This window comes from Cololabis saira, chromosome 19 (assembly GCF_033807715.1).
Source record: "Cololabis saira isolate AMF1-May2022 chromosome 19, fColSai1.1, whole genome shotgun sequence".
NCBI lineage: Eukaryota > Metazoa > Chordata > Actinopteri > Beloniformes > Belonidae > Cololabis > Cololabis saira.
This window is the reverse complement of record NC_084605.1, coordinates 6626659-6643577: the sequence shown is the minus strand read 5'-3', so window position 1 is coordinate 6643577 and position 16919 is coordinate 6626659. Positions and strand designations below refer to the sequence as shown.

Genomic DNA, 16919 nt, shown 5'->3' with positions numbered 1-16919 from the left:
TGTCAGCACTTTTGTACTTTTCTACTACTAATTTCAGTTGCACTTTATCAAATTTGTTTATTCTGTGAAGAAATAGCCTAAAAGGAAGAAATTCTTGCAGAATATGAATTCAATGTTAAATGATACTGGTTAATAGTGCAATGTCGGCACTAGTTTTCTTGTAAAGTTCAATGGCACTTGTTTTTATCATTTGTCTTGATGTATAAATATAGATTTTAAAAGCATACATGATCTGTGTAAATTTAATATATTATTACTCTGTTGTTACAATGACTCGAAAGGACTCGAAACTCAAAGTGTAGGACGCATCTACAATCCATCAACCAGCGGGCCTGGACGCATCGGCTGCCGCTCGGTCGGCGGTTCCTCCGGCCTTCCGGCCCTCTGTGGCGCAGCCCCACCGGGAGCCGTGTCTCCTTCTCGGTAGCAAGGCTGAGTCTCCCCGTCCACTCCAGGTGTCCCGCCACGGAGCTGCCGCTGGGCAATCACAGGCAATTCGTGAAGTTGGGTGGCAGCCAGTCTAGATGGTTGGACATTGTTTGCGGTGTACCACAAGGACATTTGTATAAAATATCAAAATTACTCAAATCCATTTTATTTGCCGATGACACCAACTTTTTTGCATCAGGTGAGAATCTACAGCAGCTTTTGGAAACGGTCACATCTGAATTCATTAAAATAAAATATTGGTTTGACAAAAATAAATTATCTTTAAAGGAGCTTGCGGCTGCTTTTTAAAAATGAGACTCTCTATCGCCACCCTCACCACGGCGGCCGTTGGGGTACTGCAGCCAACAGTGAAGCCGGCACGGGAGCGCGCACAGACCCCTCACAGCACTGAGTTGTGATAGTGACGTGTGCAAAACCTCGTCAATCATGTCAAGCGACGAAGTAAGTAACTAACAATGTTCATTTTAGTCTAACTTTATTTCCTTGACAACATTAGGATATTTATTTAGCAAAATGACGGTTGTAATGTAAGTTTACCTTTCACTGGCCAAATGGTGAGTAAAACATTTCACGAGCCAATAAGCCTTATTGTTTTGTTACTGATGAGTGAAGCTTACTTTCCTCCTCTGGTTGTATTTTACGAGCATTTAGCTTTGTGTCTGCAGCCAAATTCAGACTTTGCTAATTGCCAACATAGTAAGTACAATGCTTGCTAAAAAGCTGATGAGTAATATAATGAGGTAAGTTTGCAGTAACCTGCAAACAAGTCACCTTTTGGGTACATTCATTTTTTTTGTCAACAGGCTAGGTAGTAGAAGTGAATGAAGAGGGTTTTAGTTTTGTACGTTGTCACCTTTTTCACTTTGCAGGCTGAACTATCATGAAACAGCATCCAATGTGTGATGTCTCATTTATTGTGTCAAGTTACTGAGATAATTTGTGAAACCATTTCCATCATATGACAATATGAATGCTATCAATAGCACTGCACCATGACAACGTAAATACAAGAAAGAGAAAAATGTCAATGTTGAATCTGAATAAAAATTACATCAAATAAAGTCATAACATTCCTTTGCGGATAATACATATGTTCTTATGTTTCAGGATTTTGATTCGAGCTTCGAGCTGCCAGCTTAGCTGAGATGCAGGTTGGTTATAGCTATTATTTATAATAATCTTGTTATATGAATGAGTCTAGGAGCACACATACTTGAAATATTAATCTATCTCTGTAAATCTATTTCCTTGATCAATTTCTAGACGGCTTTACAGCATCTGAGCCAGGAGGAGAGGGATGTCCTCCTTCAGTCGGTGGTGACTCGTCTTCCAGGGGTGATGCTGGACATCCTCGAGTTCCGGCACCAGACACCAGGACCACATCATCCAGACACAGGGCAGCCTGCGTGGTGCACCTGCTTGAACTGCCGACGCATGCCAACACAGTTGGAAAACCTGTGCTGTCGGCAGGCTCCAGACCACTGTCTGAGCAGGAGTGCCCACCTGGAGCTGTACTGTCTGGATGAGGGTATGCTGCGTCTGGTGAGGATGACGTGGAACGACATCTTCGCTCTGGAGGACAGTCAAGAAGTGGGCAGTGACAATCGAGAGTTTCGGTTCGCTGCCTACCGGCAATTCACCATCTGGCAACATGGGCGTCTGGGAGGAGGCAACCGGAGACCAATACCAAGCTGCTGTGTCCTAAGAATCAGGGCTAAATTTCCCGACCCATTTGGGCAGTACACGGGATACAAGGAAGCCCCATTTAGGGTGGCTGACTAAAAGAGAAAACAGTTATGTGCAATATATATTTTTTATTTTCATTATTTATTGGAAATGCACGTTGTTGAATTTTTTTTATTATTTATTTATATGTTCATAATAAAAAAATGTGTGGAAGATAATACTGTCTTGTCTTCTCCCTTTCTTGCTTCATGTAGCTGAGGCCTTTATGGAGAGAAGAGAACAGTAGCGTTAGAACATAACAAAAATGCCTCATAATCTAATCGGGTGATTGTTATTTTCAATAACCTTGGGATATCAGATATAAATAATTGTTTGGTGCAAATAATTTTACCATTAGAAATGGAAGTTCCTGACTTGAAAATGAATTAGCAGTGTATTACAAATGGTGATAGTGAGCAGAAGATTTCAAAGAGGTATTGTTTGACCTGAGCTCAACAACAACAATTATTTTCAGACAGGAACATGTGCATGGAGTGCTGCTTGGGTATTGCCAAAAAGTGTATCCCTCAGGTGCTCTTCATTTGGGGAGATCCATAAAATGTTGTAGACAGAAAACTGAGGCACTTCTGAGGGTAAGGTTAATTAAAATGCTTTTATTGGTGCATGGCTAATCTATTAAAAGCGTGTCTACGCGTTTCAGCCAAACTGGCCTTCGTCAGGACAGAAGTGAAAAAAGAAAGAAAGAAGAAGAAGAAAGAAAAGAAAGAAAGAAGAAGAAGTTTTCACTTCTGTCCTGACGAAGGCCAGTTTGGCTGAAACAGGTAAATGGTTGTCAAACAATACTTCAACCAAATAATTTATGTACATTTTTAATAGATTAGCCATGCACCAATAAAAGCATTTTAATTAATCTTATCCTCAGAAGTGCCTCAGTTCTCTGTCTACAACAACAATTATTTGAAATGTGTGATGTAGGTGAACGACATACCTGTCCTCTGCGAACTTGGGTCTGGACCAGTTCTGCTGTTGGGGGGGGGGACAACTCCCGCAAGATTTCCAAGGCGCCTTGGGTCATCCTGTGACAGTTTGGCTCTCCTTGGGAGCCCCCCTCCATCCATACGTTTCCTCAGGATGCAACACTGCAGCTCAGGGATGTAGCTGTAGTCTTTTGCTACCTTTACCGCTTGGACATGGTAATTGCGTGACTTCTTGCTGTAGAGTCTCCTAAATCTAAAAGACAACAATATAAAGATTTACAACATGTCTCCCTCTCTCCCCTACCTTTGTTGGTAAATGGTTGTCAAACAATACTTCAACCAAATAATTTATGTACATTTTACAATTTATTACATTTTAATAAATCAGCACATTGGACAAGATATTCAGTATTATTCAGTTGTCCTGTACATCAATAAAATGTAAGACTTACGATAACTCATTATTCCGGTCAATGTAATCTGGTCGGTGATTGTGGTGGTTGTAATCTAAAGCAGCGACAAGACACCTTGCTTCATAAACCGGAGGAGAGAAGGCAAACCTGTGTGTGCGTGGAGTGGGAGGAGACAACAGAAGTAATATAAGTTCAACCAAATAAATTCTTCCATCCTCTTGGGCATAAGGCTCGCTTGTCACATGTCTTTTCATTTGTATGGGACCAGGATAAATCAATAATTTCAAATCAGTAATTATAATAAAGACTGAATAAATCATCACAAAATCAAATTACCTTTTTCCAGCATACATCAAGATGCAGTTCTGGAAACTCTCCAGTTCTGAAGTTGACCTGTAATGTAAAACAAAGCTAAAACTTTAGAAGATTATTGTTATAATTCCATCTTTTTATGATTTGTAATGTGTCAGGTTTCATACTGATACTATAGCTGTTCTGCTAATATAAAAAATCTTATTAATTTACTGTTGTATTGGAACCATTTACATCCAGTTCTATTCTGTAATCAAAAAACCAAAATATAAACATGAATGTGCAATAAAGTAGACATTGGAGATGAAAAGATGTGGAGATTTGTTGAATTTTTCAACTCACACACTGTTGAGCAAGTTGTTCGCTCGTTCCTCATCCAGTATAATAGCATCCACTGCAAGATCCATGGATTTGAAACTACAGACAACACATGTATGTTCATAAAGATTATTACTGGTATCGTTACTACAAAGCAAAAATGGAGCAAAATCCATCTCCCCTAAACTCACTCAACGAATACCACAAACCTGCCCTGGATTATAAATAAAATAAATAAATAAATAAATAAATAAATGTACTATAACATTTGTCATGAACACATTTACCTTTCTTCCAAAGGATCCAAAGCTTGGTCCTCACTCATTGCCTCCCTGTCAAGACAATGTCAAGAATGTAATCAGTGATGTTTGTGTAGTTGTCAAGTGTGGCTAAATACATGATTACTATGTGTAATGTAATATCAGCACTTTATGCTGTTTTAGTCATTTTTTTTCAATGTTTGTCTAACTAAAAACATACTCTCATACCCTCAGACACAGGTTCAATTGGAGATAACCGATGACAGAGTTTAGCAGCTTTTCCCTTGCTGGGTGTTGAGACTTTCCTCTCCATACTTCCCAGAGTAGCTGCTTCAGGGGGGTCCTTCTTCTTATATCTTAAAAAAAAACAACATTTTACACTCTTAGTCAGACCGCATATGTAAACAAGCTGGCTGTAACTAATGCTGCGTTCCATTTGTCCTCGGAAGTCAGAATTTCCCAGTTCCCAGTCGGAATTTTCAACTGGAACGCCCCTCGAAGTGGGATTTCCTACTGGGAAAGTGGGAGAGTCTTCACCACCCCCGAGTTACCATTCCAAGATGGCTGCCATTCCCAGTTCCCAGTTCCGATCTCCGAAGTAAATGGAACGCGGCATTAGCTACCTTTGTGTCTTTCATTTTCGGTCAGAACAAACATGGCTAAATACTTTTGCCTGCAAAAACAAAAACTATAATGATGATGATGATGAACCGAGTCTTGTGCAATACAAAATACGGAGAAAGACCGGAGAATGAATAGTGAATGAACGGAGCGATGAATAAATGAATGTATGGAAACTGAGCTTTTTGCCATTACGGTTGATATAGTGTGAGAGGCTTGGGGTTGATATGTGTAAGCGGCTAATGTTACTACACAACAACAAACAAGTATGCTCCACAGCTGTGGACTAAGTTACTTCTTTGCGGCTAACGCTACTTAGCACGTTAGGCCACTCCGACTCCTTGGTAATCTCATGTGATTTTCAAATCAAGCTCTAAATATGACTTACAATGTTATCTTACCTGGTCAGTAGGAAATGAGCCATGTCAGCATCTGTTTTCAGTCCCAGTTCAAGTTGAAGCTGCCTCCATGACTCAAACGCATATCCAATGTTTACTCGTTTGCTTATCCGTGTTAACTCGTAATTTCTTTTCGACTCGCGACTTGTCTCTGATAAAGGCTTCGTTTTCTTCTTGGTAGCACTTTTTAGTGGGCTTTGAGTGGCGCTGGGTCGTTTGCCGGCTGTGGAAGAATCCATGTCTACCCAAACAGAAGTTTGGATCCACCGCGCTCGTCTTCTTCCTGAATCTAAGCCCAGCGCCGTCGAGAACGCGCATACAGCATCATGTCACGTCACATCCGCAGCCCAGCGCGGGAAAATCGGGACCGACTTGCAGCAAATTTTGAAAAAAAAAAAAACAGCCCCAAGCTCCTTTAAATATAAGCAAGACAAAATTCATGATTTTTGGTAACAGGAATATGGATAAGAAGGGCTTTGATATAGATAGTTGGGACTGACGTAGAAAGGGTACAGGGAATAAAATTTTTGGCGGTGACAATAAATGACAAAATCTGTTGGAAATCTCACACAAAATACATCTGTACTAAAATATCTAGAAGCATCTCAATAATGGCAAAAGCTAGACACTTCCTATATAGCAAATCACTGTTCAATGGTTTTACCTTATTTAATTTATTGCATAGAGGTCTGTGGCAATACATATAAAAGAGAGATCATAATTATGCACAATGCCGGTTATCTCGAACACACCAATCCATTATTCATTAAATCCAAAATAATTAAACTGTTTGATATTGCAGAGTTAAGAACTGCACAAATAATATACAAAGCCAGAAATGACTCTTTACCAGGACAAATACAGCAAATGTTTCAGGAAAGACAGGGGAGATATGAATGAAGGGAACCAATTAATTTTAAATTACAAACATGTATAGCTACAAGCAAAAAATGTTGCATTTTAAACAGTGAAGTGAGGCTTTGGAACAGTCTGAGTAAGGAGCTGAAACAATGTCCAACCATCTACAGGTTCAAAAGCAAATACAAAGAAAAGATGTTTGCCAAATACAGGGAAGAGGAGACATGAGGTAGTGATTGTGTGGGGATTCAGCATAATGTACATATATTGATATATATAATAATGATTATATTGTATATATATATATACATATATATATATATATATATATATATATATATATATATATATATATATATATATATATATATATATATATATATATATATATATATATATATATATCGGGTGAAGAGAGGGGCTGACCTGTCAACTGATCACCACCTGGTGGTGAGTTGGATGCGCTGGCGGAGGGGGAGGTTGGACAGACCCAAACGGATTGTGAGGGTCTGTTGGGAACGTCTGGCTGAGCCCTCTGTCAGGGACATCTTCAACTCCCACCTCCGAGGGAGCTTCTCTCGGATCCCGGGGAAGGCGGGGGACATTGAGTCCGAGTGGACCATGTTCTCTGCCTCCATTGTCAACGCGGCGGTTCGAAGTTGTGGACGCAAGGCCTGTCGTGGCGGCAATCCTAGAACCCGGTGGTGGACACCGGAAGTACAGGATGCCGTCAGACTGAAGAAGGAGTCCTACCGGGCTATGTTGGCCGGTGGGATTCCTGACACAGTGGATAGGTACCGGCAGGCCAAGCGAGCCGCGGCTCTGGCAGTCCTGGAGGCAAAAACTCGGGTCTGGGAGGAGTTCGGGGAGGCCATGGAGGAAGACTTTCGGTCGGCCTCGATGAAATTCTGGAGGACCGTTCGGCGCCTCAGAAGGGGGAAGCAGTACTCTGCCGGCACCGTTTACGGTGTGGGTGGGGAGCTGTTGACCTTGACTGGGGACATTGTCGGACGGTGGAAGGAATACTTCGAGGATTTGACAGGATTAACATCAACATGCAGTTAGTCTGAATCGAAGGAAAACCAATCACGCCCCAGCGTGGGCGGATAAACAAATGTTGGCGGGCCAAACGAGCCCGTCGTTTCCTCCTGTGTAGTCTGGATTGGCTAAAGCGGGGGCAGTCCGTTGATCTCGTTTTTAGCAGCTAGAAAGCCCCTTTTCTGCCCGTCAGTCCACTGCAACTGGGCTGACTGTTATCCTTGTCCAGCTGCTCGGATTAAAGCTCTTAATGGGGCTGTTTTGGTAGCATAATCGCATACCCAGGGTCTGCTGTAGCCTGCCAAGGAAAGACAATCAAAATATCGTCCACGTACATTAAAGCGGTTGATTGTATATCCAAATGCCTAAGATCATCCGCAAGCACGCGATTGAAGATAGAGGGAAAGTGTACAATTGTAGGCCTTTACAAGTAAAAGCAAAACAAATGCTGAGAATCAGGATGAACTGGTATGCTGAACGATGCTGAGCACAGATCTATTACCGTGTGGGGATCAGGTAATATTGGCATTTCCTCAAATCATGCACTAGTCTATATTCGTTACCACCTGGGTTTTTGATGGGAAAGATTGGGGTATTGCATGCACTATTTGTTCTCATCAGGACTCCTGCATCCACTAATCCTGCTATAATGGGATTTATGCCGTCTATAGCATCTGCTTTTATGTAGGGACCATACTTGTGACGGGACCTGTTCTAATAGCACTGCGTGTTCGTCGGCCATTACCATATGTTTATCTTTTTGTCTAGATACTTTAACTCGACTTATGACTTCGTCTACCAGTGTGAGTTCAATTCTGAAAAACAGTCCATCTGAAGAAATACTGAACAAAGTCATATGGGGTGTCGAGTTGGATTTGAAACCAGTCTGTGATATTCTCTTCTGCAAACTCAAAGTCCTCATGAACTTGGCCTCTGTCATAAAGCATGGTACAAAGGAGAGGTAGCGTTAGTTCTCTAGCCGTGACATCACCAGTGGTCTCCATGCTTCCCACTCATGATGAAGGAAAGAGTCCGGTGTTGTTAGCTTCATCCAGAATACTTGAGCCTCTTGGTTGCTGGTTGGTACCTGTGGAGATTCTGCAGGAATCGTTAGTGGCATCACAGGAACAGTAATAGGGCCAAATCCACAAAAGGATTGCGCGGCTTTTGCGGCCGCTAAACCGGTGTAAATGAAACAAAAAGAGAGCGTCTAATTCACAAAGCACCCGCAAAGGGCGAATTGCTCCACAAACTGCGCTGCCAAGCAAATAGTGGCAGTCTGCGCCGGTGCCATTTGCATGCATGCAAATTAGGTAATATTCATACATTCGGCGCAAAATTGCCCCCTTTCTATGCAAATAAGCCTCATTGCAAAAAGCGTCTAATTCACAAAGGCCAGCGCTATTTGCCACACGCAAAAATAGTGGAGCAAATACCGTCTTTCAGAAGCATGTATTAACTGCGCGTAAAATCACTCATCACTCCCCCTGCAGCTCTTTTTCTCTCTCTCTTCAATATGATTCAAGCCTGTGTGATACTGAATGATATTAAGTGTGAAATCTACATTCAGACATGACTGTAGACAATCAGATCAAGTGGGGTTGTGGACTTATCGGATTTAAAAATAAAAGTAACAGGACGGAGTTCAGGATTCATCCATACATAAGGGGCTGCTTTATTACAAACAATTCCACCATATAAACATATAAATCTAGAATGTGTGTGTTTAACAGCTTAATAATGTCATCACATATCACAACATATATCAGACTTATAATAAAATAGCGCTGATCGTGTCCCTGTGAAGCTCAGCGTCAGTCAGGACTCTCAACTGCTGCTCGAGATGCAGCCGCTGCGTCGATTTAACGCGGAACCATAAATCATCCTTGAGCAGCACGGAGGGAGGAGGGAGGAGGGGGAGCGGGCTCGCGTCCCATCTTCGCACAGTGTCCTGATGATTTGTAATACAGGCTGGGGGGGCAAAAGCCGGAGTTTGAAAAGTGGGGGGGGGGCATGCCCCCCCTGTTCCCAGTGGAAATTGCGCCCTTGCGCCTCACGGTGTTTTATTTTCACTCGCTTTATTTTTTATTTCTGCAGTTTTCATTATGGACCAATCTGTGTGCTGAAATATGGAGAACACTGGAAACAGCTCCGCTCACTTACTGAGACAAGGGCAAATTGCACTCAGCCGCAAAACCTTATGGGCGTGTTTGCCCCGGTATATCATTAGAGCAAAATCTTTTGTGAATAGGACCTTAAAGCGGGGCAAATTGCGGGCGCAAATGCAGCGCAATTCACAGCGCTATTTGCGGGCGCAATCTGTTCTTTGTGGATTTACCCCATGTTGTCAGGTTTGTCTTTTACCACCTCAAAATATACACCATCCGGCGTACATTTGATTTTTGCATTCAGCAGACACAACACATCTTTTCCCAAAAGATTAACTGCCGTGTTGTTCGAATCTTCGAGGCAGAGAGGGGAAGGTTGGCTCCATCTTCTCCTATTTACAGGAGTAAGCCACCCCCGTGTCCCCCCTCCAGGGTTGGGAGGTCCTGACCCAGGATTTTGGGGCCCTGTCCACGGATTGATCGGGCAGTCCATCTGCATGTGCCCCGTTTGTCTACATCCCCAGCATTGTAGCCTCGAGTAGGACTGAGGGGCTGTCGAAGCTGCTCGTGGTGTTGCGGGAGCTGCTTGTGGTATTGGCAGATGCTGACCTCTTCCGCCTGTAGGCTCCCGGGAACCTCCCCCTTGGTTAAGATAAACCTGGATTGGAGGACCCAGCTTAGTCTGGGCCTGACCTGTAGAGGGTGTTGGACCACGCCCATATGCTCATGTGAACTCTGAACTTATAAATGTATGAACATTTGGTGAATGTGTATATTCAACTTTGAAACTGCTCAGCCGAAAATCGGCTATAATGTGCCTCTTAAAATGGCCGCCTTGCCATGAACTACAACCCCCAGCATGCCTTGCGTGGGGGGGGCGGCGCCTACAAGTGGCGCGCATCCAATCACAAACGAGGCGCTGATGACGTCACCGTAGCGCACGGAGGACTCAAATCCCTCGGATGCTCCTTTTTCTCTCTCTTCTCCCTTCATCAACCCAGTGGGTCAGTTCGTCCACTTTTTGGCTCCGGGCCAAAGGGACGTCGGACCACGACCTTCCCCCCCAAAGGGGGGGGGGGGGGGGGGGGGCGAGAAGAGCCAGCGGAGCGCTGCTCCACTGGCACTGCCGGCTCATGCTCTGCATCCCCTCGCTCCAGCTTGGCCTGGAGATCCGCTGCTGTCCGGGCGCGAGGCAGCGCTCCGTCCCTCCCGCTCCTCCTAACCTTTCCTCTGCTTGAGTTCCTTTAGCCCGGAAGCCAGACTCTCCCAGGTCCGTGAGCCCGCGCCTTGGTGATGAACGGCGACGGCCCTGATTCCAGTGGACTGTCCCCGCACGCCTGGAGGCGCCTCAAGAGGCTCCGTGATCGGAGAGATCTACCCGGCTGTGTGCACGCAGCAAGACTGCATTTCTTTTCAAAGGAGGAACGTGGAGAGGGAGCTCAGTGGCTGCCCGCCCCGGGGAACCTCTGCAGCCCCTGACTGAGCCGAGCCGAGCCGCATGGTGGAGCCGAGAGAAACGAGAGAAAATCGGACTGGAACCCCCGACAGAACCCGCAGCTTCCCGATCCCGACCGGAAGGCGTGAGGTTTTGATTTTTAATGAGTGGTTGTTGTTGTTTAATGCAATTTTGGTCACATCTGATTGTTTGAAAAGAGCCAGTGCTCGAACTGCACGCCTTCAACATTATTCACCAGTAATAACAGCTCTTACTGTGTTCTGGTGGATAATCCCTATTTTGAGACTGATTTTCTGCTGTTAAAAGTTATCATTTTTCCCTGGATTAAGGCCCAGGTTGGTGCCCCGTACGAGAATTATTATCATTTTGATAATTCAATTTGATAAATAGTCGACTTTATTAATTATTAATAATTATTAATAAAATTATTAATAACCTTCGATAACTGGACAGCCAAGCTAACCTGTGTGGCACAACAAGGGCGCTATAGGATAAGCATTAGGCACAGCAGGTATTTGTTGAACAGGAGGCAGTGATATTGTGGGTGTGCCTGTGTCACCCCTCCGTCAGATGGTCCTGCTTCTGGCTCCATTAATTAGCGATGTTCTCTGATGCGGAGCAGATCGTGTTCGTACTCACTTCTGTTCTGGCGTGGAGTCCGATAGCGATTATGGTTGACACGTCCCTCTCCATGCTCTGAGTCATCCGAACCTTCACCTCCCGTCGTCGGACCTGCTTCTGGTTCATCTGGACATGTAATTTAACCATTTTTCCTCTGTTTTACAATAGTCTTCTTCTGATTCGTCACTAGCGCTGTCAGACGAATGTCCTGACTGGCCACCTTCTTCCTTCTGTTATCCTATGGTTCTTGACCGAGATGGGGATTCATTTTGCATGCTATCATTTTTTAATTTCTTAAGCTGTTATATCTGTTTTCTTTCCATTCTCCGTTATTCTTTCCTTGATACTTTTACGTGGCACTTTTTTGTACATTTCCTATCTAGTTTTCAGCTTCGATCTTAAAATACTACAATATATTATGTTGCTCAGCATTTTCCCGCCTTTTAGAATTGCAAATTACATCATACTTTTTTTTTATTTCTTTCTAACTCTCCGTCGACTTCATCACAGCACTTCGGACCAAAGCTGCCTTCGAGAGGCCAGTGGTTTTCCCAGATGACATTTTGTGCCATCTTTTCATACATCGTAAATTCTTTTGTTTGTTAGACGGATGGGTAACCATTATTACCTCTACTGGTGTTGGGTTTTTTTTAACCTGTTTACTTTTGGCCCCCATGGTTTGGCAGTTCACAGCGATCATCACGGCCTGTGGTCACTTGTAATTTTCTTAAACCCTTTTTTTTGTAACACATTTTCTTTGTTTGTTCCAGCTCCCTTGCCATTTAAGCAAGATTAGCTTGTAAAGAATTGACTATACGCCTTTGCAGGCATCCCAATCATGCCCATGTTTTAACAGGCTAAACTTTCAAAATCCGGGGTTAACTCCTCTGCTACTCCAACAGTCATATTGTTATATAACAATATACTACTTCACTGTGCTTCTGCACTAGTGAGTTCATCACAGGGCCAGACCCTTAGTCTGGTCACTTTCTTAACCTTTTAATCATTATTTATAGGTAATTATCAGTTATTCGTTAATCATCTCCACACTCGTTTCATTATTTCACTGTGCTTTAATTTTATTGATTTTGTCTCTTTCCACTCTAAAATAGGTCTTATATATAGTTTAATTACTGTAGCACTTCAGTATTCTAATACTCCACATACTCGAGTATGTTATATCTTACAAATAACTTTCCTAATAATCATATCCTTTTATCTTATGCAGATATAATGTATGTTTACCAATTTATATTTCTATCAATTTTATACGCCTCCCTCGCACTCCAATAATTTTGTCCATTTATACACCTGTATATATTACCAACATCACAAATATACGAACATACTTAGACGATGACACCATAGATATACAAACATACTTTGACGACAACACAATTACATAAGACTACTTATAACATTCTTCGACATAAACCTCTATTTCATTCTCCGCATCAGGAACCAGCGCAACGTCACCCTAAGCGGGATTACTTTAATTTCTACAACTATCACACTGTAAACCTTCACTTTACAGTACATAAACCTCCGTCTCCGCATCGGGAACCATCCTTCGGTAAGCACATGGTTGACGTCACCTTAAGCGAGACTACTTTGATTCTTATTCCCTGCTCTTAGTATTTTCTTTTCTAAGCGGTACTTTCAATAAACTTTTTTACTGTAAGCCTTCTACTTTACAGTCCTTTCCGGCCTTCGGACCACTCCTCGATAGGCCCATTGGTTGACGTCTCCTCCGGCGGTACTTTTTTTTTTTTCTTCTATTCCCTGTTCTCAGAAAAAATATAATCTGAGCGGCACTATCAATAAAAACCACACATAAACACACCTTTATTTCTCTATTCCCTGCCTGAGAAAATATATATATACTCCGAGTGGTACTCTCTCTTCCCTTGCTCTCAGAAAATATATATAATTTCCGAACGGTAAACAAAATTAAAGTCTTCAAATAAACACACCTTTAAACACCTTTTATTTTTCTAATCTCTGCCTGAGAAAATATATATATACTCTGAGCGGTACTCTCTCCTCCCTTGGTCTCAGAAAATATATATATAATTTCCGAACGGTAAACAAAATTAAAGTCAAAGACGACTTTCATCCAGAAATTTTAACAAGTTAAATATGCTTCTCTCATCAGGGGTGCAGCGGTTCAGGCAGCCCACGCCCCCATTTTATGAATCACTAGATCTGCTTCCAGGACCTGTTGTCTACATCCGGGGCTGTGTGTGTAACAAATAAATCCGTTTGTAAACAAGACCTCTGAACTCATGACGTCATCTCTGTGCGCGCATCGCAGACGCAGCTCCGTGTACAGCTGGAGTTCCCTACTGTTAGCTTACTGTTAGTTATTTGAAACATGTCTGAATATTTGTCAGATTCTGATGTTGTGGACGACGACTTTGAATATGATGGACGTCCTTACCGTTTTGAGCCAGAGTATACGGCTGAAGAGCTCACTGAACGGAGGATGCGGAGGCAGAGAGAGGAACAGCTGGCCAGAGAACAACAACATGCATGTCCACGAATAGATAGTAACTGGTTGTGCTCGTGTGGACAATGTTCGCCTCTGCCAACAGAGGAGGAATGCCTTTGTTGCTCCGAGTGGGATTTGAGGCCAGGAGATGCACGCCTGGATCTTTCCATAAATGAATGCCTCACAACAACAGAGGATTTCACGTCCATGATCCACCCGGCAGTGGTAGAGACTTTTTTTTGGGTCCCCAAAGTAAACTGGAAGAACCAGCCAAAGCCTGCAGGACCGAACGGGCAACTTTCGATGGAGTAAGTAGCCTACACACATGCATAAAAGTGTTTATTTGCGTTGAATTTGTTTGCTTCATAAGTAAATAACTATTAATTTACTTTTAGCTCTTCTGTGAAGCTCCTGAAGTACGCGGACGACACCACCGTCATCGGCCTGATCCGGGAAGGTGACGAGTCCGCGTACAGACGGGAGGTGGAACAGCTGGTCCACTGGTGCGGTCGGAACCATCTGGAGCTGAACCCGCTCAAGACTGTGGAGATGACAGTGGACTTCAGGAAAAACCCACTGCCACTCCTCCCCCTCACCATCCTCAACAGCACCGTCTCCTCCACAGACTCCTTCAAGTTCCTGGGGTCCACCATCTCCCGGGACCTGAAGTGGACCACCCACATCAACTCCGTCAGGAAGAAGGCGCAGCAGAGGCTGTACTTCCTGCGGCAGCTCAGGAAGTTTAACCTGCCACAGCAGCTGCTGATCACATTTTACACTGCAATAATCCAGTCTGTTCTCTGCTCTTCCATCACTGTCTGGTTTGGATCAGCCACCAAACTAGACAGACACAGACTGCAACGGACCATCAGGACTGCAGAGAGGATAGTTGGGACTAACTTCCCATTTATCGACGACCTGTACCGGTCCAGGACCAGGAAACGGGCAGGTCGAATCTCTGCCGACCCCTCACACCCGGGACACAACCTATTCCAACTCCTCCCCTCTGGATGGCGCTACAGAGCACTGTACGCCAAAACCTCCAGACACAAAGACCGTTTCTTCCCGCAAGCGGTTGCTCTGATGAACTCCCACAAATAATAAGTCTCAGAGTAACCAAACACAATAAAAATCATCCAGCACCCTCTTTAATAATCATGTCTGCCTCACTCTGCTGCACCTCTCACTTTTGTACTTCCTTTGTATAATTTTTTGTATAATTTGTCTGTTAAAATTGTATATAGGTTATACTTATACTTATTCTTATTTTTATTCAGAACTGTCCTTCTCACTACCTCAAACTGCTGCACCTTAAAATGTTTATACTGTAGATAGTAATACCACATAGAAATACCACATTTGTTTATTGTTTATTTGTTTATTGTTTATTTTTTACTACCAAAGAGCGAAATAACTGGAGTCAAATTCCTTGTTGGACAATGTTCGAACCTGGCCAATAAAGCTGATTCTGATTCTGATTCTGATTCTGATTCTGATTCTTTTATTTGGTATATTCTCATGGATTTTCCTAGAACGACACGTACACTGCAAAATAATCAGAACGTGGATTTACGGACAGCGTGTACCTCGTGCCATTCTGTGGGGGGCTCAGTGAGTATGGACTCCGGGGCCCTCTACTAAGGGCTGTCCGGTCTCTGTATGATCGGAGCAGGAGTTTGGTTCGCATTGCTGGCAGTAGATCAGACTTGTTCCCGGTGCAGGGCTGCCCTTTGTCACCGGTCCTGTTCATAATTTTTATGGACAGGATTTCTAGGCATAGCCAGGGGCTGGAGGGGATCCGGTTTGGGAGTTTCAGGATATTATCTCTGCTTTTTGCGGATGATGGTGTCCTGTTGGCTTCTTCGGACCGGGACCTTCAGCATGTGCTGGGGCGGTTTGAGGCCGAGTGCGACGCGGCAGGGATTTCGTTTATTTGTTTATTTATAGGATCCCCATTAGCTGATGTCGCAACATCAGCTATTCTTCCTGGGGTCCCCAATGCAATTTTAAAAGAACATACATACACACATATATCGCAGTTACGGATCACCGTAACACCGAGTCATAATACACACTAACAGCAAACTTTAAGTCTAAAATACATTAGTGGTGAAAAAAAAAAAAAAAAAAGGAATCATACAGTCATTCCAATACCACGAAGTATAACCCACAAATACATTTCTGTAATAAATTATAGCATGTGATATATTTGTTACTCATTGAATTTTATGTAAAAAGTATTTTGCTACCTTTTTAAAACTGTATTTTGATGTAATATTTTTGATGTTATAAGGTAATGCGTTCCATCCTGTGATAGCTCTGTATAAAACAGTGTGTTTTAAAAAGTTTGTTCTTGGCTTCGGTGCCAGTAAATGATCGTAACATGATTGTCTGGTTGGATATTTATTGACGTTTCTAGTGAGCACTATCTGATCTGCGAAATATTGTGGTTTTTTACTATTAATCAACTTCCTCATGAAAGTAAGGAGACTTAATTTTAATCTGTCTACAACCAACAGCCATGATAAATGCTGATGCATTTTTAAGATATTTGCATGCAGTGAACAATTTAAAGCAATCCTAGGTGCTTTGTTCTGTGCAATTTGAAGTTTATTAATATCTTTGGTGCCTGCAGATGACCAAATAATTGGGCAATAGTCCAGATGGGACAACACTAGAGCCTTAATTACTTGGTTCAGAGTATCTGGTTCAACATACTTGGAACATTTCCTTGTTACTGCAATACTTTTACCCATTTTTTTCGTAATGTGATCGATATGTTCTGACCATGAAAGTTTGTTGTCCAATACTATTCCCAGTAACTTGATCTTGTTAACTTGCTCAATTTGTGTTCCATCAACTGACAGCTGTAGTTGAGGATCATTTAGTAATGCATGTTTGGAACCAAATAT

General features: G+C 42.9%; 1 protein-coding gene across 1 annotated transcript; it reads left to right on the top strand.

Annotated features, from left to right (window-relative positions):
* The first annotated feature begins 767 nt into the window (after nt 1–767).
* LOC133419768 (P2X purinoceptor 7-like) lies at nt 768–2232 on the top strand. Its single transcript, XM_061709181.1, has 3 exons — nt 768–891; nt 1558–1601; nt 1714–2232. Exons 2-3 carry the CDS (start codon nt 1596–1598, stop codon nt 2230–2232), a joined length of 525 nt encoding a protein of 174 aa, XP_061565165.1. The 5' UTR covers nt 768–891; nt 1558–1595.
* Nucleotides 2233–16919: the final 14687 nt, after the last annotated feature.